The sequence below is a fragment of the Castor canadensis genome, chromosome 2 (assembly GCF_047511655.1).
Source record: "Castor canadensis chromosome 2, mCasCan1.hap1v2, whole genome shotgun sequence".
NCBI lineage: Eukaryota > Metazoa > Chordata > Mammalia > Rodentia > Castoridae > Castor > Castor canadensis.
Window position 1 is genome coordinate 132,640,493 of NC_133387.1, and position 26,441 is coordinate 132,666,933.

At 40.1% G+C, this 26,441-nt stretch overlaps 2 protein-coding genes and 1 pseudogene across 21 annotated transcripts in view; all 3 read left to right on the forward strand.

The window, feature by feature from the left end:
* Mga (MAX dimerization protein MGA) overlaps positions 1-12,058 on the forward strand; it is a 109,036-nt gene extending 96,978 nt beyond the window's left edge. For 12 of the 13 annotated variants that reach the window (XM_074065717.1, XM_074065718.1, XM_074065715.1 and 9 more), the window contains 6 exons: positions 1,254-1,305; positions 4,041-4,247; positions 5,133-5,244; positions 5,528-5,761; positions 6,909-7,085; positions 8,146-12,058. In XM_074065717.1, coding sequence (XP_073921818.1) covers positions 1,254-1,305; positions 4,041-4,247; positions 5,133-5,244; positions 5,528-5,761; positions 6,909-7,085; positions 8,146-9,422 — 2,059 coding nt within the window. In that variant the 3' untranslated portion in view covers positions 9,423-12,058. The remainder of the gene's footprint in view (positions 1-1,253; positions 1,306-4,040; positions 4,248-5,132; positions 5,245-5,527; positions 5,762-6,908; positions 7,086-8,145) is intronic. The other variant, XM_074065722.1, reaches the window with a different exon arrangement.
* Positions 12,059-16,375: 4,317 nt separating this feature from the next.
* Positions 16,376-26,441, forward strand: part of Mapkbp1 (mitogen-activated protein kinase binding protein 1) — a 51,213-nt gene continuing 41,147 nt past the window's right edge. For 4 of the 8 annotated variants that reach the window (XM_020174225.2, XM_020174231.2, XM_020174228.2 and 1 more), the window contains exons 1-2: positions 16,377-16,541; positions 17,069-17,294. In XM_020174225.2, coding sequence (XP_020029814.1) covers positions 17,178-17,294 — 117 coding nt within the window. In that variant the 5' untranslated portion in view covers positions 16,377-16,541; positions 17,069-17,177. Of the gene's footprint in view, positions 16,542-16,686; positions 16,977-17,068; positions 17,295-26,441 lie in introns of those variants that run through there. The other 4 variants (XM_074065725.1, XM_074065726.1, XM_020174230.2 and 1 more) reach the window with 4 other exon arrangements.
* LOC141421046 (U6 spliceosomal RNA) lies at positions 18,478-18,569 on the forward strand (annotated as a pseudogene).

A 26,441-nucleotide genomic window follows, 5' to 3' on the forward strand; every position in this document is an offset into this window, starting at 1 on the left:
ATAGAAACAGTAAAAAGGTAACTTCCTCTATAAAGAAAGTATTTGCAGTACAGGTCACTGCAAAAAATTAGTATTAAGGATATTAAAAAATGTTACAAGTCTGGGGGAAGAAAAAAACCAACAAACCATTAGAAGAGCCAAGTGATGGATGTATAGGCAGTTCATGAGAGAGGAAACTTGGAAGACCAGTTAAGTACATGCAAATTTGTCCAATTTCACAAATAGTTAGGAAAATGCAAATTAAACCACAGTGACTACCAATTCATACTCATAAGATTGGCAAAAAAGAGAACCTCTGATAATACTGTTAGTAGGAGTTGGGCAGTGGGAACTCATGTACCTGCAGGTGGGAGTATAAATTATTACCACTTTGTAGTGCAGTTTGACATCTACTAAAATTAAAGCTGTGCATACTTCTTTTATGTACCTTGCAATATTCCATTCTTAGATTATACTGTTGGAAAGGTCACACATATATATGATGGGTCATGTTTGGGACTATCCATTATAATTTTGTTTGATCTAGTGAAGATTTGGAAACAACCTTAAATAATGATTTTAATACTCTGTGAAAAAAATCCTTTTTGGAAAATTTATGCTGGAATACTAGTTAAGATAATTGAATTAGAACTGTGTATCAACATATCTCAAGTATAATGTTGAGTGAAACAAGTCAGTTGCAGAAAGATACAATGTGCAACATTTAAAGTGGTATATAATAATATTTAGTAAGAAACATACATTAGTAAAACTATGAAGGTAGGAAGTTAAACTCATTTCAAGGGTGTTTACCTATGAGAAGAAAGAAAGGTAAAATGATTTGAGTAGGTTGCAGGTTGCATGTAGGTTCTCTCTTCCTCCTCCCCCCCCCCCCCCCCCCCCCCGGTGGTACTGGGTTTTTGCTTTGCGCCTTTCTGGGCATGTGCCTTTGAGCCACACCTCCAACCCTAGGCTTTTTATTTTTGAGATGTATTATTTCTCAAGCGGGATGGGATGTTCATGATGTATTTATGTATTTAGTTTATGTGTCTTAAATATTTCATGATTGAAAAAAGTAATCTGCACTTTTATTGACTATTTGGATACTTACGGAAATACAGTTGAATAAATAATGTGGCCATCTATTGTACTTTGGGAAAGAGATACTGGTTTTAATTTAGATGATTTGGAATTGTGTAGTTTAATGTAGTTGTGAAATAAGTCTTAGATTATTGGATCTCAATAATTCATTTAAAAATACTGTCTTCATTTAGGTGTCGTACCCATACCTCTGCAGATGAAAAAACTGCTGAAAAGAGTCGAAAGGTAGAATTTTTTAAAAATTTTATTCCTCCCAAGGTAGAATATTTTTAATGATAATTACTTAATAAAATTTATGACTAATGTTTCAGGATTAAAACATTAGCTCCAATAACTATGATTTTTTCCACCGAGTTTATATAACTAACTTCTCCCCCTTAACAGAATGACACTATTTATGTTATTTTTTTCCCTTCTTAATTCTTTTGCTTGTAGAGGATAAAGTAAAGTATTTAGAGGAGTTAAAATGGACATGGAGTTCATCAAGATTGATGTGTGTGTATGAAAACAAATCTTAACACTGTAATGATTTGGTATAAGACAAGCCTAAAAATTGCTTTTTGTTAAAATGGCTAGCAGTTCAAAGAGCCATGAAATTATACCTTTTTTTAATTTTCTTAAGGTATTCAGTGGGTGATGTGGTAGCATAATTAAGCAAAGTTTTACCTTTATCTTCACAATAGGAATTGAGTAGAGTTGGGTTACTTATGCCAGTTTTCTTCATGTTATTCTGTCTTCTTAATTTAAGAGATGAATAGTGATGGGAGTTGTTGGGTTGAGTTGTATTGATTGGAGCCTGAGTCCTTTCAAGACTACACCATGATTAACGGCTTTGATACAATTTGAGGAAGCATATGAGACATTTGCATGGTTGTAATCATTTTAACTATATCACTACGTTCGATTTTCTTATTCTAAAGTCTTTTTTAGATTTAGAAAAAATTTTTCATAATGGCTGCTTGCATTATCCATTATTTTGTACCCATGCAAATACTTGGTGCTTTGCTATATTGGTATTTTTTTTTATCTTGGTGTATCTTTCACACTCCTGTGGTATATTAATGCATGATGGAGTAACTTTAAAAGAATGGCTTTGTATAGAGTTTTTGAACATTATCAGGGTTATGTCAAGAAAAGGACATTTAGAAAACTTGGAGAGACAGCCACGAAACCAAGAAAACTGTAAGATGGGAAATATAGTTGTCAACACCTTCTACAAATATTAACAATGCATAATAGTGTAAACCCAACATATTTTTAAATCTGGTATAACAAGAGTAAAATATGGGATACTCAAGAATGAGTAAATACAAACCACAATTTGGGAGGTGAGAGGAAAGAAGAAATAAAAGTATATAGACACTGATATTTTCATTTTACAAAGTGAAAAGGGAAGATAAACTGCTTATTGTTGATGAAACAAGAAATTAAGATAATTATATTCAAGTTGCTCAGGGGTCAGTAGAAGAACTAGAATTAGTTATATAACTTAGAAAGATGGAGTGGCAAGATGTATGAGTAGTGTGTGCTAAATCCTGTTCTTCATAGCATGAAGTTATCTTACTGTGTAGTAATCAGGAGAGGCTGCTAAAAGAATAAAGATATCATTTCTGAGGATCCTTGTTTAAGTGCAGGGCATATTTGCAATTCATTGTAAATATTTCTAAGCCCTGTATATATCTGCAGCTACTTTATAAGAAGTAAATTTAAAGCTTGATGCTGCAGTGCATGCCTGTCATCACAGCTACTTGGGTGGTAGAGATCAGGAGGATTGAATTTCAAGGGCAGCCAGGGCAAAAAGTTAGCAAGACCCCATCTCAGTCAGTAAAAGGTGGGCATAGTGGCATAAATAGGAAGACTGCTGTTTTGTTTAAAAAACAAAACAACAAAGAAACCCCAATAAAACTGGCTGGGCACTGGTGGTTCATGCCTGTAATCCTAGCTACTCAGGAAGGCAAAGGTCAGGAGAATGGAGGTTTGGAGTCAGCCCTGTCAAAAATATCCAACACAAAAAAGGGATGGAGGAGTGACTCAAGTGGTAGAGCACCTGCTTAGCAAGGATGAGGCCCTGAGTTCAGACCCCAGTACTGAAAAAAAAAAAAACCCACATAAACACTAAAACAGAAGAGGCTAAGGTCATGGCTGAAGTTGTAGTTGCTAGTAAGTGCAAGGCCCCAAGTTCAGACCCCAGTACTTTGAAAAAGAAAGAAAAGAAAAAAAATTGAAATAGAATAAATAAAGTAAAGGAGGCCTTAAGGCGTGCTGGAGGTCAAGAAAGACTTAAAATGTCAAAGTTGGAGTTTTAAGTATTAAGGTTTAAATGGTATGGAAGATTGGGAGGGAAAAAGATGAGTCATCCAGAAGGTAGGAGTATAGTCCAGTGGTAGAGCCTTAGACTGGCATGTGTGAGATGATAATCCAGGTGCAGGCAAAAGCCTGAGTGGCAGGGAAGTGTGGAATTGAATAGTGTGTTTTGGTGAATTTCTAGCAGTTAGGAATGATAGGAGAAAGAAGTGATTTTGAAGAGCAGTAGTTGATTCTTTACCAAATGTGGAAGGTCTTATAGCATTACGGTTTTTAAAATCTCTACCAGTCAAGATTTTGATCGTTTTAATGTGTCAATTGTATCATGAAAGCTGATTTTAATAAAAAATTGTATAAATAAGCTTTTCCAGATCACCCTATCCCCTAGGCTCCAGATTTTTCCTCATTTGAACAGCATCAAAATTTGAGCTGGGAATTGATGTAATTGCATTAGTATATATTAGAACTCATACTTTGACATTGTTGAAATTAGACTTGGAGAAAAGATAGACTGGTGATAAGATGAGCAGTTGAGAGGCTATTACAACAGTCCACACAGAAGGTGATAGGTGTCTGAGATAGACCATGCCATTTGGGATAGAGATGGGGGGCAAGTACAGGTGAAAGATACTGAGAAGGCAGTCTTGTTTGGACAGGCTCCATCAGTTCCTCCAAAACTGAAACATGAGTACTGGAGTGAGAAACCACAGAAGGAGACAGAAGCTTTTGCTTATTATCGCCGGACACATACTGCCAATGAACGGCGGCGGCGTGGTGAGATGAGGGATCTCTTTGAAAAACTGAAGATCACATTGGGATTACTTCATTCTTCCAAGGTTTCAAAAAGCCTCATTCTTACTCGGGTAAGTAAGTACTCTGTGTAAATGATAATAAGTTTAAGAGAATCTTACAAACACTATAAGAAAAAGAATCTATGACCATATGATGGAGATTAAAATAGAGCTACTTGTATTTAATAATTGAATGTGGACTAGTGAATGCCCAAAAACAAAACCCATTCTCTTTACATTGTTGTCAGTATCACAATAGCATAGCATAGGAATATTTTAACACAATTCTTAACAGTTGACAGTCATTTTAAAATTCGAGCTAAGAAAAGTTAAAATTGATTAAAATATAAGTAGAAGGTGAATGTTGTCTATCTCCTTGCAGTAGTCGAACACCTGTCTACCACTTAGTGAGTGATGCTCTTAAGCAATAATCATTATCTACATTCCCCAAAATTAAGCGGTTTAACACAAAATAATGTCTGGGGTTGCGGGAATGTGGCTGAGAGGTAGAACAATTGCCTAGCAGGCACAAGGCCCTGAGTTTGATCTCCAGCACCACCATCATTACTACTACTGTGACTAATAATAATAATAATTTTGTGTGTGTGTGTGTTATTGGGGTTTGAACTCAGGGCCTATACCTTGAGCCACTCCACAGCCCTTTTTTGTGAAAGGTTCTTTCGAGATAGGGTCTAATGAACTATTTCCCTGTCTGGCTTCGAACTGCAACCCTACTGTTCTCTACCTGCTAAGTAGCTAGGATTATAGGCATGAGCCACCGGTGCTTGGCACAGTAATGATAATTTGTGAAATATCAGTAGCTGTTTTAAATGGCTTTATAACATTCTCTAAAATGTTAGTTTAAAATATTTTCATTAAACAAATTGTGTAAGCCTCTCCTGTTTTTAGGAAAGAGTGAGTCAGTTAACATAATATTACTTACTGTTTCTGTTCCAGGCATTCAGTGAAATTCAGGGACTAACAGATCAGGCAGACAAATTGATAGGACAGAAAAATCTCCTGAGTCGGAAACGGAATATTTTGATACGGAAGGTATCCTCTCTTTCAGGTGAGATATATTCTCTATGTTCTCTAGTAGAAAACATAACAGCTTTAGCAAGGCGAAATCCTCACTAGATCTTTCAGATACTGGTTAGTTTAAGGCTTGGCTCCCCAGGTTTACAGCAGAGTTATCTTTGATGGTTGGGACATATTTTTTTGGATTGTAATCACTCTTGCCTTCCATAGTTTTGGGGAATATAGTTAAATCAACTGGATTTCAGTTGACTGTATTTCTCATTATTATGTGGGGTCATGCCGAGAGTGATAATTTATTCCCTATCAACCTGTAGGTAAGACAGAAGAAGTGGTCCTGAAGAAGCTAGAGTATATTTATGCAAAACAACAAGCACTAGAGGCACAAAAAAGAAAAAAGAAGATGGGATCAGATGAGTTTGATGTGTCTCCCAGAACTAGCAAACAGCAGGAAGGATCTTCTACATCATCTGTAGATCTCGGACAGATGTTTATAAATAACAGGAGGGGGAGACCTTTGATACTTTCCAGAAAAAGAGACCAGGCCACAGGTAGGAGGGACATTCTTTGCTTTCCTTAATGTAGATGAACATCAGTTTAGTGGACTGAATGTCTTCTCTTGGCCATAGTTTTTGTTTTAATTAAATGAATTAAAGATGAGTTGTATAAAAAGTAGAACATTAACTACCTTAGATTTCAATTTCAGACTTTACACACTCAAGCAAATCCTGAGAAGTTATTAGTCAAGCTAACATACAAGTCCTACTTGCAGTGTGCAGTTAGTAATTATAAATTATATTTAATTTTAACCAGTTTGTCAGATTTTATACATGATCTCTTGATTTTCCTGTAGTTTTACTGATGGGTTGAGAAAATTGGAATTTAAAATTTTTGAGATAAGTATGGTGGTGTGTACCTATAATCCTAGCTAGTTGAAAGGCTGAGGTAGGAGGATCACGAGCTTATTAGCATTTGGGGGCTAGCCTGGACAACATAGACTGCATCTTTTTTTTTTTTTTTTTTAAGAAGAAAAATTTAATTTTGTTGAGTTAGGCTCTGGTTTTCATCAAATCTATTAAGGAACAGAGTAAATTGGTTTTAGGTATGTTCTTCTGTCTTGATTTTAGAAGTGAGTGTTACTTGTTTGTTTCCGTAAGAGAAAGGTACATACTTTTTTTTAATTCTTAGTATATGAATCAGAGAAAATCTCATTTATTGTAATATTAAACCAAATGGATCCTAAAAGAGTAGTTAGTTTTAACATTGTAGAATCAAATGATGTTACTTTTAAGAAAGGTATTGAATGACCAATTACATGATTTCACAGTTGGGAAAATTGAGGTCTAGAAACTTAAAGTACTTTGTTAGAGGCATGTGGGGAACGAAACCTGGGGATAGAATTATGTATGTCTTTATCTGACTCACTGTCAATCAGGAGTATTCCATTGAAAAGTGGTTCCACAGCCCAGTTCCTCAACAATTAAGAAATTCTATCCCTTAAGAGAATCACTGAATAGGCCACCAATATGGAGTAAGTTGTTCAATAAAGTAAATTCTACGTTTAGTTTTCCTAACTAAATTTGAAATTTACTTCTTGCCTTTCAAGGCAGGTTTTAGGGACAACTCCTAGACTTCTGGACTATACTAGCATTGAATGAAGGTCTTTTATCTATAACTAATTTCAAATTTTTTTTACAGAAAACGCCTCCCCCTCTAACACTCCACACTCCTCTGCCAACCTCGTGATGACTCCACAAGGGCAGTTGCTCACTTTGAAAGGTCCCCTATTCTCAGGACCAGTTGTAACTGTTTCTCCTGCTCTCTTGGAAGCTGATCTAAAACCTCAAGTTACCAGCAATACTGTGGCTCAATCAGGTATATGGTGTCCTCTGTGGGTAGTGAGAAAAAAGTTATCCCCAGACCAGGGGCTGGTGCCTCACATCTTTAATTCTGTCAACTTGGGAGGCTGAGATCAGGAGGATTACAGTTTGAGGCCAGTCAAGTCAAATAGTTCACCAGACCCCATCTCCAAAATAACCAGAGTAAAATGCATTAGAGGTGTGACTGAAGTGGTAAAGCACCTGCTTTGCAAGAGTGAAGCCTTGAGTTCAAATCCCAGTCCCACCAGAAAAAGAATATATATCCCTGTATCTCACAGTGATAGAGGGAGCTTTTGAATGTATTCTGTAATGATAAAAGAGTTATTCTGTTGACATTTGCCTTGGTAAGATATGCCTTTCAGCTTTATTGACAAGAATTAGGGAGCCAACTGTGGTGGTACATGCCTGTAATCCCAGCACTTGGGAGGTTGAGCAGGAGAATCACAAATTCAAGGCTACTTTGGGCTACATAGTGAGTTCCAGGGCAGCCTGAGTTGCATAGTGAGATGTTGTCTCAAAAAACCAATCAGTAGTAGGATGCTTGTTTAGCATACACAAGACCCTGGGTTTAATCCCTAGCACCATGAAGAAAGAGAAAGGAGCCTGGCACCGGTGGTTCATGCCTATAATCCTAGCTACTCGGGAGGCAAAGGTCAGGAGAACCATGGTTTGAAGCCAGCCTGGGCAAATAGTTAGCGAGACCCTAGCTCAAAAAAAAACCCATCACAAAAAACGGATTGGTGGAGTGGCTCAAGGTGTAGGCTCTAAGTTCAAACCCCAGTGCTGCAAAACAACAAGAAAAAACTAGCTTTGGGAGCATTTCTCAAATGATTTAATGGAACTTTCATTAATGATGGGTATCAGAGTCTTGGTTAAATTTCACTTGACTATTATTTGTTATTGACAAAAATAGATGGTGAATTTTGACTGCAACTTCCTAAGATGGTCACTTGGTATAATTGATAGGGAGGGGAAAAGGGAGAGACAGGGAGGAAGAGAGATGCTCACTACGTAAATCTAAATGAATTTTTTCTTTTTTAACTTTCATTTTTCAGAAAATGATGACTTATTTATGATGCCACGGATTGTTAATGTGACATCATTGGCCACAGAGGAAGATTTGGTAGATGTGGGTGGTAGCAAATATCCTCATGAAGTTCCTGATGGCAAGCCACCTGACCATCTAAGAGACACTGTCAGAAATGAAGATAACTCCTTGGATAATACAGATAGAATCTCTTCCAGAGGAAACCGTAGAGATGGAAGAATGACATTAGGTCCAACACAGATTTTTCTGGCAAATAAAGATTCTGGTTTTCCACAAGTAGTTGATGTTTCCAATATGCAGGAAGCACAAGAATTCTTACCTAAAAAGATTTCTGGTGATGTGAGAGGGATCCGGTATAAGTGGAAAGAGAGTGAATCAAGAGGAGAGAGATTGAAGACAAAGGATTCTCCATTTCGTAAGTTAAAGATGAAAGATCTCAAGGACTCAAGTATCGAGATGGAACTAAGGAAAGTAGCATCAGCTATAGAAGAAGCAGCTCTTGACCCCAGTGAATTACTAACTAACATAGAAGATGAGGATGATACTGATGAAACACTGACTTCACTGCTAAACGAGATTGCATTTCTTAATCAACAACTAAATGATGACTCTGTTAGCTTGGCTGAACTGCCTACCTCTATGGATACGGAGTTCCCAGGGGATGCACGGCGGGCTTTTATCAGTAAAGTTCCTTCTGGGAACAGAGCATCTTTCCAGGTTGGCCACTTGGGAACAGGTTTGAAAGAGTTGCCAGATGTTCATGGGGAAAGTGACTCCATCAGCCCCCTTCTCTTGCACTTGGAAGATGATGACTTTTCTGAGAATGAAAAACAACTTGTAGAAGCAGCCTCTGAACCAGATGTTCTTAAGATTGTTATTGATTCTGAGATAAAGGATTCTTTCATTTCCCATAGAAAATCTAGTGATGGAAGGAAAAGTACTTCTGTCCTCACTGCAGAGCCTGAAAATGTGTCCTCACCTCCCGTCCTACACATGAAAACTGGCCTTGAGAACAGCAACACAGATACGTTGTGGAGGCCTATGCCAAAGTTGGCACCTTTAGGTTTAAAAGTAGCTAATCCTCCTAGTGATGCAGATGGTCAGAGTCTCAAGGTGATGCCTTGTTTAGCACCTGTAGCGGCCAAAGCCGGGTCAGTTGGACACAAAATGAACTCAACAGGAAGTGACCAGGAAGGCCGGGAGAATAAGGTGATGCCTACATTGGCCCCTGTTGTGGCTAAATTGGGCAACTCTGGGCTCCCACCAAATTCTACAGGGAAATGAACTTGTTTGTCCTCAGGCAGAAGCCAGGCTGTGAGGGGAAGTTGAATCTTACCTCCATTCTCTGAGGGGATCTGTTTGTGTCATGGAACTGTGGTCCTTGACTTTGATGATGATGTGGATATTAATGGAGAAAAGGGGTAGGGTTGTGACCCTGGTATAAGAAATACTATGAAATTCTGATCATGTTAAAATGTGTTACCTCACTTGTGGTGCTGGGTCCCTTCATCCTCTCTAAGAAGATGTGATCCATTACTGAACACGAGGTGCCCCTCTTACCCAAGGAGTTCATAACGAGGCTCCACAGTGGTACCTAATTCTTCCCCTCAAGAGAATAAGCTGCTTGAGACTTTAGAATTGCTGTCAAGTGAACTGTAGCTGATAGCTGTTGTATTAGGTCTAAAATCTAAGGAATATGATGCACTGCTATAAAGGGATCCAGAAGAGATAGTTGGTATTTCAGTAATTGGGAGGAGATAAGAGATGGGTGTGATGGCACAGGTCTGTAATCCCAGCACTGGGAAGGCTGAGGTAGGAGGATCTTAAGTTCAAGGCCAGGCTGGGTTACAAAGTGAGATCCTGTCTCAAACAACAACAAAAAAGGAGAGAATGGATGGGTATCATAAAATGTCAGAGTGAAGGGTTTTATGTCATTCAGCAGAATTCTCCTTTCATAGCCCAAGTAAGTTCCATTCTCTCACCTTTCCAGTCAGAATTACAAATTTAAGCCTCTGGTAAAGTAGGGATGCTTTTAACTTTTATTACTAAGGTAATTATCTTGAGACATTAAAAAAATAGTTATTCCTTATTGTGTTTTGGGTGTTAAGAAGATTGTTTCATAATGACAGGAATTTCTGCCAAGTATTTTGGAGGTAGACTTAGAAGGGGCACTTCCCCCTTCATATCACGCAAGAGACTGCTGAAATGCAAAGCATTCTCTCCCCAGACCAGAGACCATGGCCAAAATTAAAATGTGTGAGGCTGGATTTTTCCCAAAGCAAACCAGCCTCCTGGTGCTTGAAGGTTTCGTTCACTGTCACCTGCACAGGATGTAAAGAAAAGTCACAGTAGGCACTCTTTACCAGGGAAGCAAGGCAGTATTTGAATCATAAGATATATTTTTTATCTGCTATCATGGATTTAATGATCTGTAGAGCTTTTTCACTCATTTAACTGTCAGGGTGTGAAGGACTGACAGCCTGTAAAGATAAAGATATTTATATTTTTGTATAGTTGTTTTCATAGATTTCTCAAAGGCTGAAGTTTTCAACCTAGAAGATGAGATTTGTATTGAGTATAGAAATGATGTTTCCTATATAGTTTGTAAATAATCATGGTGCACTTGAGGGGTCTCTTGGAAACTCCTGGGGGCAAGAATCACTATTCTGAAAATGTATAGACTGGGATTTAGCTGCTGCATTTTGCCTTTCTTAAATAATTATATTTTGGAATGTAACCCCTGTTCTGTCTTTATTGACAGGATTTGCTTGTGTGGTAAAACACTAACACAAGAGCTTCCAGTGCCTGGGCTGTGCCTGGGTGATGTTATTTCCCCTGCCTTCTTTATCCCAAGTCCCACTCAGCATATCTTCAAACCTAGGTTGTGAGACCAACTTTGAAATGGATCTATCTAGCCAGTGAATTATTACTTCCAACATTGATTCCCCTTCCGTTAACTCTGATAACAAGTAGGTTGAAAAGATGGGAAAACTTCCTCTGCAAAGTGCAGTGGGAACAAATTCTTCGTTGGTTTTGTGCTGCTTGCCTTTCTAGACCTCAACAGCACTTAACTTTCCCTCTTTACTGAAGAAGCTTAAAGTAGTTATTTAAAAAAACAATAAATAAAAGTGTTCCTCATTATCCCTTCTACCCTTTACCCAGCAAATTTCATCCAATGCCTTAGCCAAGGAGTCCAGCCCCTGTCTCCCCTGCTAATAATCGTCCTTGGAGATGCTAGTTCTTTAACCGGGTATAGCAGTTTCTCATTTCATTGCTTGTCTCTTGCCCATGTCCTCCTGACTTCCCAAGGCTCTTGTGGCTTTTGAGGGTCAGACAAGGAGCAGGCAAGGGAGTGATGAATAATCCTCAGGAAAAGAAGGACCATTTTAGCTTCTGTATACTTTCCCTTTTTTAAGAAAATAGGCAACACAGGTCAAGGTCATTTCTTGATTAGAGGATATTTGGCTGTGTGTATAAGAGATACACAAAGATAGAAATGAGGGATGATTCCAGGTGTTCAGGGAAGGCTGCAGATGTTATTACAAACCCCCAAGGATACAGTGTTCTAAAGACAGATCTAGGAGTCATCAGGGCTAATTAGAGGAGGGCTCAGTCTTCAGAACAATCCTGTAGTCTTGACAGAAATCTAAAATATCCCAAAACTCCTACCTTTTAAACTTAACCTAGGAGAAAACTGATCTATGAAAATTACATGTGTGATTAAGAAAGATGAAGTTCAGTGAGAAGATTTGAGGAACCTGGAAGACGGTGAGCTTTCATCCTAACTCTGTAAGAAGCATGATTTCAGTAAACCAATAATTCGCCTTTTTATACATCTGTAAATAAATGGAATGTTTTTAAGAATATAATTATGTCAGATTTAGCATTTTCTTTTGTATATTAAATATATAATTCTTTCATTTTCTGCTTCTGAAAGTGACTATTTTTTTAGAAACAATAGAAGAAGCTTGGCAATTGAAAGGCAAGTTCTATAAACCTGAAATAAATCAGTTATACTAATTAAAGCAGGATTTGCTGTTGGGAAGTTTGTGCAGAGTTGGAATAGAGAATTCTTAATGAGACAAATTTGAGAGGGGGGGTACCAATGAAGTAATTTTATCATAGAAATTCTTCCTGATCTCAAAAGTTTTTGACATGCCATTTTGGGGGAGGTTTTTGGTATTCTTACCCTTAAAGCATGCCCTAGTTTCAGAATTTTGTACAACTTGATGACAAGTATTTGTCTTAGTCATTCTACAATCAAAAAAGGCTAACCTTATAGTTCATCTGTTACCTTGAGGAATAACAGGACATAAACACAATCACATAAACAGTAGGTGTTCTTAAGGCAAGTTGTTAACTAGTTTACAAAAAGTTGTATTAAGGGAGTCCTTTAGACATTGAGCTACTCATAATCTATTTAAGGTCATTGACAGATCAAGTTCAGTACAAGTTGACTACAACTTGACAGTAAATGCATTCCCTCCCACCCCCAATTATGGATGAAATACATGATGCTAGGCCTTTCTGTAACAGATCTGAAAATGTTTTGAACACAGAAAAAGACAATTCATGTATTATTATTGACAAACTATATTATTGACAAAGTTTGTTAGTTTTTTTTTTTCTGACTATATTGGCTGAGATATTTGAAAAGAAATGGGATTAAGTAAATTGAGAGGTAAATGTACTTTGAAGACAGGTCTACTGAGTAGTAATTTTAAAAACATGCACAGCGGAGACAGGACATTTTCATGTACTTTTATGAAGAATAACTGAAAAATACACTTCTTGCACAAAATTGTTGATTTTTGAAGGAAAGTGCTGTAAGAACTTCAGTACTTCTGTGTGCCGAATAAATTTTACATGGACATGAATGAGTGCACAGAAAATTAAAGCTAAAGTATATTATTGCCAATGGAAGAAATGCCAATTAAAATCATACTTAAAGGGAAATAATTCGATATATACAACTTTTAAACTGAGGCATAACTCTGATAATATTATTAAATGTGACTGAATTGCTCCATGAAGGCACATATTTGCTAAGTAATAATTATGGAGATGTGTATGAAGGGTGGGGAGGTCAAACCATGGATGAGTTGGGAGTTTTGAAACTAATCTAGTAAATTTTTCCATTGTCAACTCTGCTGGTAGAAGAGACTTTGTTAACTAGGAAAACAGCCTTGGAAGCATTCTCTTGATCCATCGATCAACTGCAATCATTGGTCTCAGTGCCTTGCATGTAAAGGTGCTCAATAAATACTGGATTTGATGAGCAAATGTTTACTCTAGCTTGTTAGTTTCCTACGATCTTATAATTGTCCCTAATTTGCCTAGGCTGAATTTAAAATTTTGATTTAATCTAAACAAAACTGTATAGCATCTGTTCTCAGACATCTGGAATTTCAGAATCTGACAAATAGCATGTATACATGCACATGCAGAATAAAGCAGTGAAAGTGTATGGGTTGATGAAATACTTAGATGAGAGTCCTGCTGCATTTTGGATAGTGGGATGGCAAGTATTTGAGTAGAGAAAGGGAATACCCACTTCTATTCACACTTGATCTGGGCCTGTTTTTTAAATTTAATTTTTTAATTAGGATATATTGTGACAATTCTGAATAGGCTTACATTGTACATTGGTTAGACAGCTCACACCATATCTCCCCCTTCAACTCCCAAAAGGCTGTTATTTTTTGAGGAATCCATGAAACATGAGAACAGTCTATGGTCCTTCCCATACTGGCATGTTAAAGGCAGCATGGTACCTAGACGATGAAGGATTGTGAAGAATTAAAAATGTGTGTTTTTGGTGTCGGTGGCTCACACCTGTGATCTTAGCTACTCAGGAGGCAGAGGTCAGGAGGATCACGGTTCGAAGCCAGTCCAGGCAAATAGTTGGCAAGACCCTACTTGAAAATATCCATTACAAAAGGGGCTGGTGGAGTGGCTCAAGGTGAAGACTCTGAGTTCAAGCCCCAGTACCACCCAAAAAAAAAAAAAAAAAAGTGGTTTTGGCCATAGACTTAAATTCCCTCATTACATTGTTCTGTTTTTCAGCTTAGACACAATCATCTTAGTAGATCATGTTTAGATAAGGAAAGCAGGAACTTAGATTTGCTGTTCAGCTCAGCTTCAGATGACAGTATTTCAGGAAACATTTTTTTCTAAGGGGCTAAACCAAAGTACCTTTGGACCAGAAATGACCAGTGACACTCTGTAAGCCTATTTACTTGGCTGTGAGTAGTTGGGTGAGAAAACCGTTAGTGAACACAAAAGGGACCTGAAGAGTTTTGGAAGTGTTTTGAACACGGAAGAAAGCAGACAGGATTAGGGACAACTTGGGTGGGCACATTTTTTTTTTTTTTTAATGTTTCTTGGGTGGAATTTAGTTGCTAGAGTCTGTAGCACACAAGTAAAGACACCAGGTGGCACCATTCATTAGTGTTGCAGCAGCTTCTGAGGAGAGGTCAAATAGACTATAAAGAGGTTAATGGAATCATCTGTTTCCCTGGCCATAGCTAATGGCTCTTGCCTCTTCCCTCCAGATTTAGGAAACAAATTTGAAAATCCCATTTTAGTTCATGGTTGAAGGGGATGGAGGAATGAGTAAATGGTTGAGTGGGGATTAAGTAGCCTATCTCTTGATTCTGTGTCACCTGTGAGCTTTATAAGTCTTTTCTTCCCCCTTAGGGTTATTGTTAGACTGAAAGAGGCACAGAATAGATAGGGGGGAAGACAGGCTCAATCGTAGTCAGCACGGGGTTTATTTGAGAAGAAACCTTGTGGAGGGGGTCCCTAGAAAGAGAGCTGGAGCCCACACTGCTTACAGACTAGGGGTAGCTAGGAGGTTGGAGAAGTCTCAGGAAGGTCACTGGGTGGGAAAATTCTCAATGGCCCTCTGACCCTCTAAGATAGGTCATTCCTCTAGGTCAGGTGGGGAGTTTCTAGGAAATGGCTAAAGGTGGATGTTTATTCTTTAGAGCTGGGTGGAGAGTTTTCAGTAAGCCACCTTCAAAGGGGGAAGGAGTCCAGTTCTAACATGGCTGCCCTTTTGTTCATCTTACCAGTTATTTTACTGAATTTTCAAAATTCATACTCAGCCAATAACAAAAATGCTCAACAATCAGAAATTTCAGTAAGCAACTGAGTTTTGCTTCCTTAGATTTATATATCTTGTTTTTAGTTTGTAGCTACAGAGCACTGCAAGACTGCTTTGCCCTTTGGCTGTACAAGGTTTACTCAGCAAAGACTTCAGGGCTCCTTCTCTTTGGCTAACATGTCATCTTCCCCAGGGATTCCTAAGGTCTGGATAGTGTACTGTTTTTCTGGGGCGTTAAGGCTAAGCTTTTAAAAGTTAATTTGGTGTAACCAGGGCGAGCTTCCTGAGGCTCCTTAGGAAATAAACTGACTTACCCACCAATGAACATGGATTTATATTTTCATGTACTCCCGTGAACTAGAAAATTTACACTACCAAATCTAGTACTAGGAGGTTTGACTGTGACCTCGGCCTATCAATCAGTCCGGGAGTAAGTATTCGCAAATTTTGACAAGGCGGAGGGAGATACCTGTAGTATTCTAAGTGCTAGCTAACAACTCTGGGTGAGCGCTACAGGACGTTGGAGGCTAAAGAAACCATGAAACATTCCATAGGTGCATTCACTACTGTACTTCTTCACACGCCTGCTCTGTCTGTCCTTTCTTCCATCACAAACAATCAGGTTGCCCAGTTCAAAACGCTTGAGTTTGAAATGTATTACTGAGAAGAATCCTTTCCACGTTGGTCAGCGCGCTAGCCTGGCAGTGCTCAGAAAGCTATTTCAACCGCTTTAAATCCCAGTGCTTGGGGTGGTTGAGTGCAGAGCCTTTTGGCTGTATCGCAACCCCGTAGTTACTAGCTGGAAGTTAGTTCAGCTGTGATGCCTCCAGCCTATCAAATGCCAACCTTAGCACCCCGGGGGTGTGGTTATCGTCTAGGAGATCTGGGGGGGAGGGAGCAGGCCTGATAATACCATAAAAGGCCTGGTTGTCTCAATTCTGAAGCCGTGTGATGTTGACCTTGCTCTAAGAGCTTCACCCACGGGTATATACTGTGCGGAATCTGCTGCAGTCGTTGGAATCCAGAGTCCTGTGTTTACGAGGCTCTTACATTGGCTCCGCCCCTCGTGGGCGTGGCTACCCCACTCGGAATCCACCTCCTGGTTTTACAGGCCACACCCCTCACGTTGACTCCGCCCTTCCAGCCCCGTAGCGCGGCCCAGGCGCTAGTTCGCGTTTTGAGCCGCTGGTGCCACCATAGCTGCGGCTGCCGCTGCTGCGGCGGAGCTGACTGAAATCGTCGAGCGCAATGCCTGACGGCGCTGTGAGCCGGGCAGCCCTCGAGCCCCGGGGCCGGTGAGGCTGGGCCCGAGCGGGGGCGCTGACGAGTAGCAGGGGCATCTGAGGCGGGTCAAGGAGAAAGATCCAGGCCCGTGCGGAGGGCGGAGCGCGAGCTCCCGAGGACCGGGGGTGGGTGGGTGGGTGGGTGGGGGGAGGGAGGGAGGCTCCCGTGGCAGTACGGGTGGCTGGGCCACAGCCAGCTCCGCCGCGCGAGTCCCCGCGGCTGCCCAGGTCCTCGGAGGCCTCCTCCCTAGGACACCGCAGTTGCCATGGGAACAGCCGGGCATTAACGGGGACCGGCCACCAGCCCTATTAGTGCCTATCCAATTCTCCAGTTAAACGCCCCTGGCAGGCAGGCGTGGGCCTGGTATTTCTTCATTCTAAGGATTTCCCCCGCTTTTGATGGGCCTGTCCTTCCCCAGCTGTAAGAAACCCACGCAAGGCTTGAAGGTAGGGAAGAGGGGAAAGGAGAAGGCGGTACCTAGAGGTAAACGCTGCAGAAGACACCTACTGTCATGCTAAGGTGGCTTCTGCCATTGCAGGCCAGTGAAAGGGCATATTGGTGAAAGACCGTGTGGAGTGGGAAGGCAGTGCCACTATTGAGACAAGTCCCAAGACTGGACCAGGGACTGTCCCAAGGGGCTTCTCATCATGATGGCTGTGGAAGGGTCAACCATTACCAGCCGGATCAAGAACTTGCTGCGGTCCCCATCCATCAAACTACGCAGGAGTAAGGCAGGAAACCGGCGAGAGGACCTCAGCTCCAAGGTGAGTCCTCTCGGTAGCCACCCCTTTCCATCCCTACCCTCTCCTCCACGTTCCTGCTGCACCTTTTTCTTGGAAAAGAAAAGAGCTCTGAAAGATCAAATGTGTGTGCTTTCTGCCCCTCAAGAAAGCATTGACTTTATTTTAGGCTGAAGGAACAAGAACAGCAGGGGTGGGCATGCTGAGATCCACCCATAAGAAGAAGTGAATAAGAGAAGGCAGCCTGGGTTTAACCATGACCTCAGTACAAACTACATGTGCTTGGGGAAGTCACTTGACATGCTGTGACTCAGTTTCCCTTCTTGAAAAAGGACAAGTGGGATCACATATTCTGAAGGACGAGGCTGTGGCTAATGTGGATCCAGTGTTTATGTCAGACTATAGTAGCAGAAAGAAATACACTAAAACACCTTCTCTGAGATATTGGCCGAATAATTGCTCTTGCTGGGGTCAAAACAAATTTCTCTCTTTAAGAAACTTAATTTAACTAGAACTTGTTGGCTTCTTAGGAAGAATACGATGCAAGAGCCACATGTGTGCCAGGAAAACACTTCTGCTTTGGCCTGGAGCATTGCTTATCCCATTTACTGCATGCCAAGAGTTACACCCTATCTGGGGCAGGTGTTCCTCAGAGGCAAAGTTCTTTTCCCTCCCTTCACTTGTCTTTTGTTTTGTTTTGAGACGGAGGGGGGGGGGTCTCATGATGTAGCTCAGGCTGGCCTCGAACTGGAAATTCTCCTGCCTCAGCTTCCCGAGTTCTGGGATTATAGACATGTACGCCATAACCAACTTAGTCCTTCCGCTTACTGAACTTTATTGAGTGCCACAACTTTGAGCATATAAAAGTAGACTGAATTTATTTAATCCCTTAAGAGAGTTCAAGGCTTTATTCCCACAGGATCATATTAGATTCTGTGTCTTTATTAGCAGCCTATAAACACAATAGCTTTGTGTGGTACAGGATTGCCAAGGGGAGAGTCATTTGAAATAGAAGCATTTTATTGTCTTTCCTGTGACTCTTCAGAGATGAGTAAACCCAGTGAGGAATGATTCAGAGTGCCAATGTATGACTTGACAGGCTTCTGGGAGGACTTAGTTCAGATCCCTATCCCTTAGCAGAACCTTAATTGGATTTGGTAAGAAGGTGAATGGCTTTCCTATATGTTTTAGCAAAATTTGCCATAAGGTGCACACATCAGCAGCACATATACTAAAATTGGAAGTATACAGAGACGATTAGCGTGGCCCCTGTACGAGGAAACATTCATATATTTTTTTAAAAAATCGCCATAAGGTTCCATGGTGGTGGAGATAGTGCCCTTTCCAGAGACTCTTACTAATCACCCACCGTTTCTATTCTCTAAAGGCAGGAGAATGAGCCCCCAAATTAGAAATGATCTTAGATAAAACTCTCTTTGCTCATTCTTAGAACTGAAGGTGCTCTTATTTCTGGCTGGTAACTGGGCAGTGTTCAGCAATATTAGACTAATCGTCTCATATCTTTGAGCTCTTATTCTGGCCAGGAATGGTATACATAGTGGAGATGCGTAATGAGAATTTACTCTTCATTGTGAATACTTACTGTAATTTTGGTTGGGAATCTAGAAGGTACCATGGCCATTCTTTAAGACTTCCCATGTTATTCATCATTAATGCTTTCAACAAGTGTATGTTGAATGCCTTACTAGGTGTGAAATCAGTAATGAATAAAACATCATCCTTCCTATCACAGAGCTTGTGGTTAGTCAGACATACAAACAAGTACAACCTTGTTTGCACAACCTGATGTGGTAAGTGCTGTTTTAGAAGTATGCATTAAGTTGTTATTGGAAGCACAGGTAAGAGTCCCTAAGTTAATTTAGTGGAATTAGGAAAGACTTCACAGAGGAAGGGATGCTTGAACTGTGAGTCCCAAGGTAAGAAGAGAAGAGTTTTCTAGCAGAACAGTGAAAAGGAGGGCATCCCTGGCATCACCACTAAACATCTCTGTTTCAAAAAGGATTTCAGTGCTTCAGGCTGCTTTTAAAGGCTTTGTCCTAAGCTGTATGAATGAGATGTTTAGCTGAAGTTGAATGACCCTTGAATGGCATTGACAGAACATGAGCACCATTGCCTATCTTTAACACCCAAGAGCAGTAGCTGTCTTTGTGTACCTAGCACCCCAGAGATGGCTATCTCCCTTAGTGATAGCCTTAGTGAAGACTCTCTACTTAAGGTCATTCTGAAAGCCTGCTTGTGGTAACTCACCTTAGGACCTGCTCTGTTAGGCTCTGTGAGTCGCTGTAGTATGTGGTAGCTGTAGGTATCATGGAAACAGAAAGCTTGTGATTCACGGATAGCTAATTTTGAAGTAAAAAAGACATGTGTCTTAGGGGTGAAAGAAAGAAGTGTCAGAGGGCCTTACACATCTGTTACCTCAGATGGTCTCCTGCTTAATTTTTTTTGGTGGTACTGGGGTTTGAACTCAGGACTTCACACTTGCAATGCAGGAAGAGCTTTACCACTTGAGCCATTCTACCAGCCCTGTTTGTTTTTGAAACAGGGTCTTTCCTCTGTAGCCCAGGCTGGCCTTAAACTCAGTCCTCTTGCTTTAGCTTCTGAGTGCTAGGATTACAGATCTGTACCACCAAGCTTGGCTGCCTCCTGCTTTGAATCATTCTATTCTGACTATCTAAGGTATAGCCTTGTTCCTTTTTACCAAATTCTACACTTATTTTTAGATCCATCTCCATATTTTCCCGAGCTGTAGGGCCTTCTCCTACTAGCCCACTTCCTATAAGTCAATCTTAGTTGTCTTTTTATGTATGTCTTAATTTCCTAAGGTCAGGGGCATGTTCTTTATTTCCTTTACAGTACACTATTCAGGACAGTGTAATGGAGTAAATGAATATGAGCAATTAATTTATCTATTTACTTTAATTTTTAGCAGTACTGGAGTTTGAACTCAGGTAGGAAGGCATTCTGCCACTTGAGCCACACCCCCAGCCCCTCAATGTGAACAAAAAAAATGTCAGATACAGTGGGGATAAACTTGTAAGTCCAGAGAATAAGAAATGATCAGGAGGACTTTGTGACCTCTTTAGAAGAGAAATCAAAACTAGGAACAATAAAATGGTGAAAAAGACGTAGAGATGCAGCCTATTTATGTGTGAAGTGTACTAATAGAGGGAAGTACACATTTGTAGAAAGTACTGCTCATTAAGGACTTTTTATTCAAGAGATACACGGTTAAAAATATGGCTACAATATGGTTGAAAGCTGAAATGAAAGGGCTAGTAGAAGTTGAGATTTAAAGTACTACAGAGAGAGTATAGAGCTGGAATTTTTATCAAGTTTTTTCAAAGGGAAGGGAACCTCTGCAGTGGAGTAAATTGGAAAAGAAATGTTTGCGATTTTATGCCGGGTCTACTAAGCCTTGAAGTACAACTCAAAAGTTATCAGTTGCAAATATATCCTTCACATTCAAATCCTGTACATTTGTCAGTTCTTGCCTTTCATCTCAGTTGAAGCTGTGTTTTCTTTAAGAATTAAATGTGTGTGCTCTTGATAGCTAACCCTCCCCCTCTCTTCCTAAAGTTTCTGAAAGATTTTTATGTGGAAGGAGCTGGGCTGTTTTATTTTAACAAAGGACAGAAATGGACTAAAGCTGAGCAGGCAAGATCGAAGTTGCGGGAACAAAAGAATTGCCTCTGTTAGGTTTTGAAAAAGTGAAGGAGGTTTCAAATCTTCCTTCTTCTTAACAGCTATTAATATGATCTAGGTTATACATAATCCCTTCTGAAAACAGTAGGCAAGGCAACTTTCTTCTAGTTCTGTTTTTATGATTGCAAATCTAATTCTTCTTTCTCTTTTCCTACATGATTATATGGTGAGGCTTTGAGCCTTTTAATATGTGGCTCTAAGAAGACTCTGTTTTGGGTGGCTTTCAGGAAGACAGGCAATAATCTAATTTGAACTTTTGCTCAGTGTTTGAGCCCAGATATTCATATTAAAACTCTTTATTCTATCTATTTAATAGGTGGAAATTTGAAGCATCTGTGGATCAGTAGCTCAAACTTGGTGACTCTCAACTTGGGAGAGGGGTTAGGAAAGCAATGGGTATCAAACTGTGCAACATTTAAAAAGACAAACACATCCTATGCCCCATCCTAGCTGTATGGAATCAGCCCTTCCAGGGATGGAGTTTGGTAATGTGTATGAATGGATTCGGTGCCATTAGAAGCCCATTGCCAGTTGTGAATCTCTGGCCTAGGTGCTAGGCCCCTGAAATCTGTTGGATTCATGCCCAAATCTTCACTGAGCCTTGAATATATCAAGCTAGCCCAGTAAGTGTGCTCTTTTCCTTTAGTAGTTTTTAGATCTGCTCTTTTAGTCTGATTATGCTATAAATTACTATGTCAGGGATGGATTTGAGAGAACTGCAGTATTGTGAGTGAGGTGAGATCTGAGGAGCCAGTCCTTGCCTTTCTAAGGGAAATCAGCAGGTATTTCCCCTGTGATGATATCTCTGAGTCCAGGCCATACTAACAGTTGTTTTAGTGTTTGATACATACTTTCTGGGTTTTCTCAGCTCTGCTTCTCACCTGCCTTTGTGAGTGACTTTGATCAATTTTCTACTCTGATTTTTTTTTTTTTCTGAGACAGCATAGCCCAGGCTGCCCACAAACTTGCTATGCTACCCAGGTTGGCCCTCTAACTTTTACCTCAGTCTCCCAAGTGCTGTGATTACAGGTATGTACCACCATGCCTGGTTGATGTGTTCTTGAATTAAGGCTTGTGAAGCATCTTGAAATTCTTAGAACAGGTGATATACCACAAAAAGTGTTTGTGTGTTCTTCTGGTTTCATTTGATCTCTGTTTCATCCTCCTTCCGGTGGCCACAGCCGCCCTCGGCCTTCAAAGTGATTCCTGCTGGAGAGAGGATTCTTCTCTTCCTGGACCCAACAATACCTCTTCCTTATCTAAAAATAGCACTCTTCAGTCTCTGAGCTGCCTTGGGGAGGCTTCAGTCATCTACTTGTCTTCTCTCTTTTCAGAGTCCCTCTTTCACTTTGCACTTTAAGGCAAGCTTCCCTGTTGGATTAGCATTTAGTAACTTTTTTTTTGGTGGTGCTGGGGATTTAACCCAGACCCTGCACACTAGGACATATGACTAGGCAAACATTCTACCACTCAGCTGTACTCCTAGCCTTCCCCTTATGGATTAGTTTGAGTTACTGTCTTCTTACTGCTTATATTTTTAATGTCTTTTGGACCTTGATATTTTTCTGGCTCCATTTCTCTCTTCATTTGTCACCTCTGTGTTTTCAGTCTATTGACTAATGAAAAGACAGATAGGCCTGAGGCTTTGGCCTGACCTCTGTAACCTCCCACCCCCAACCTCCTGCTTGTGTAGTTGGGTTTGTGACTGTTATCACTTCCTTTGTTTGGAGAACAGTCCAGGGCTTGAAATTTGGGACTGTGTTTATTCAAACTAAGCCTCTTTGAGAACATTGTTTCTCCTACTGTTCTCAGAGTATCTGTTAGTTTTACTTCATGTTCAAACTTCCTGCTGTTAAGGGGAAAAAGCTACAGTGTTTTCCCACTGCTACAATCTAAGTCTTTACTCTGGGATCCATTGTTTAATGCAGGACAAGGACAGGTTTTCTGTCAGCTTCCTTTTTAGAGCAGTTCCTATACACCTAGTTGGGTATTTCCTGCCCTGCTTATAGATTTTACCTTAACTTCTGTCATTTCTTAAAATAACAATAATAATAATTTTTTTTAAAAAGCATATGTTGAGGGGGAATAAAAATGAATATGACAGCCAGTGGATCTGTAGGGTTGGTGTTTTTGAATGTTCAGATTTTCCAAATCTTTCCTTCCTCACAGCATTTATAGCAGCAAACCCATAGTACTTTTTCTTCTTTTTTTTTGAGCCAAGATATAGCCCAGGCTGGCCTTAAACTCATGATCCTCCAGTCTCAGTTTCTTAAGTGCTGGGATTTCGGGTACACAGCACCACATCCAGCTGCATAGTGCTTCTTAATTAGTTTTGAAGGACATTTACAGAAAAAGGAATTCACAGTAATGGATGTGTCTTCTTAGGCTTCTAGGGAGTAAATTCTACTCTCATCTTATCATAGAGAATATGTGTAATGCTTTTCATTGCTTTCTTAGTCTTTAAAACAGTTTTTTTTTAAAGACTGTATTTCTAAGTTTATATACTTTATCTCTCTCCATAAAACTAAAATAAGGCTAAAGATGTTTTTTTTCCCTTTGCCTCTTCATTCATAGCTGAGATTTAAATTTACTTGACAATCTTGGAACAACCCTTTGTGAAACCATATGGCTGATTTCTCCACCATCACCACAGTGATCTTTTGGAGGAGGAATCCTGAAAAGGGAGTTTCTTTGGCTGAGAATTTTGTTTTTTCTTGGTGCTAGAGATTGAACTCAGGACTTCAGGCATGCCAGATACATACTCTACCACTGAGTTAGACCTCCCGCCTGATTCTTCAGGATTTAAGCCTTGGTCTTCACTCATTCTGAGCTTGCCACACTTTCTAATTTCTTGTACTTCTCATCAGTCTTTGAGATCTGCCTTTCTTGATCATTTCCCCATGAGTTCAGCTGACCCCTTTAAAGGTACTGGCATGTAAAAACAAAATTTAAGAGAATTTATGAACTATAACACATAGGGAAGTTTATGAAATATATTGTGATAAATTATAAAATGATCCTCTGTGTAAGTATTCCCAAGTCAAAAAAAAAAAAATAGAACAATGCCAAGGTGCTGGAAGTTTTTGAAGGATTTGATGCTATTGATGTCATCAAGGTATGTTAGGATAGAGATGAGATTTTTGTCTTATGTAATTAAGGTGGTGTGTTGTGTGGGTCTTGCACATGCCAGGTAGGTACGCTGCCACTGAGCTCTAATCTCTGTTCCAATATGGTTTATTTTAAAAAGTTAAAATACCTGAGGACTGATCTTACTGTTTCTTTTTTTTGTCAGCTATTATGGATTAGTGTCATTCAACATTGTTAGGCAGTATGTTACTGGAACCACCCATGTCCAACCTTTGTTATCTGGTAGTGCTTCTCTCATGATAACAGTAGAAATAACCGTATCTGTGGTAGTGATATCTAACATTTATTGAGCTTTTGCTAGGCACTGTGCTAAGCCTTATACGTATATTTTCACATTCGAATTTTTCTCAGCTCATAAATACTATTACTCTTCCTGTTTTATAGATGAGGAAACTTATGATAAAAGAGGTCAGGTAAGTAGAAGGAGGTCACATAGCTAATAAGTGGTTGAGTTGGAGTTCAAACTTTCTTAACTCTAAAGCCCACACTTAATCTTTACATTTTACTAGGATTGAAGGCTTGCTCAAGTGGTAGAGCGCCTGTCTAGCAAGCATAGAACCCTGAGTTCAAACCCCAGTACTACCAAAAATTTTTTTTTACTGAGCATAAAAGTATGCCTTGTATTGCTATAGCCAAGACTCAATTCCTGTGCTGGGTTACAAAAGGTGTTTTCCTTAAAAAATATGCTTTTTCCCTAACATTCCCTATAAAAATAAATTTAATGTGTTTCTCAGACTGTTGTTTTAGAGCCATCATTCAGAAATCTTTGTCCCTGTGTATTCTTGTTTCTCTTCTCATCTCCATCTCCAGATTTCCCCACATCTTGCCCTGTGGTACTGTTAGGAACTATGCAATTTGTGGTTTTGTGGGTTCTTGAATGTCAAGTTGTCTGGGTTCAGCCGTATGGTTCTGTTCTACAAGCAGTTGCTGCTTCTTTCCTGGAATTGGTCAGGGAGTGGAGTGGAGATCAACAGATGCCTTGGTCATTGTGTGTGGGTATGCAGGGACTTCAATCTGTGGTATTCTTGGTTCTTGAGTTGTGTAGGTCATGTTCTTGAGTTGTAGTTCTACCCCAGATCTCTCCTTCCAAACAACACCTCTTTGTTATCTTTGTAGCCCACAAGTATCCTGTTTTTTAAACTGTGAAGCATAGCCAGAGCAAAATGTCTTTCTGTGGAAAAAAAATGAATCTAAAATGAGCCATATCACAGCTGGCCTGGATGATGACAGTCGGGGTTCAGTGAATTTGAACATGAGCAGAAATGAGGTCACTTGCCCACCTCACTCCTGTTATCTGTGGGCTCCAGGGCTGCAAAAATCCTTGAGCAAATACCTGGCCTCACCTGATCTCAAATTTGTATTATTTTTATTTCCTCTCTCAAATAGGCAAGTGTGATTACATTATAGATGTGAAAGCATGGGCTCTCAAGGACTGCTTCCCTGCACTGCCCCAGTTTTTGTCCTGGGCAGAGGCTCCCCAAGCCAGTCAGATTGGAAAGAGAGAAGCTCACAGGCAGGAGGGAGGAGCTCAGCAAATGCTTAAAAACTCTGACCCTTGCTACCTCTCAGCTCCTGCCTTAGAGAAAAGCAAGCAGCTGCTTGTCAGGACTAAACTTGCAGCAGGCCTTCCACTGCTACATTGTTGGCTTCTGTTTGAGAGAGCACAGTATCTGCACATTGTGATTGTTTTCATGTGACATAATTACGGGCTGTAGACTTTGCTAAACATGTCCTTTCTGCATATGATGCCCTTCCCCAGATTACTTTGATCTCCCTTGTGAGGCCCCCTACAGCAGGTCTCACAGACTTTGCCTCGTAACAAACCCAGAATGGGCAGGTGAACAGGGCTTCTCAAGTGTTAATATGTTGGTAGTGGGGGGGGGTGTGGTGGCATACACTATAATCCCAGCACTTAGGAAACGGAGGCAGGAGGCCAATCTGGACTACATTATGAGACCCTGTCTCGAAAACAAACAAACAAACAAACAAAAACCAAACCAGCCAAGGGTCAGTAGTGGCTTAGGCCTGTAATCCTAGCTACTCAGGAGGCAGAGATCTGGAGGATCGAAGTTCAAAGACAGCCCAGGGCACATAGTTCAAAAGACCCTATCTCAAGAAAAACAAAAAAACAAAACAAAACAAAATCACAAAAAAAGGGCTGGTGGAGTGGTTCAAGCAGTAAGATGCCTGCCTAGCAAGCATGAGGCCCTGAGTTCAAACCAAAAACAAATAAAAAAAATTGAGTTAATACGCAGACTGCTGGGGTGGGAAGGAAGCAGAGTTCTTCCTACAACGCAAATT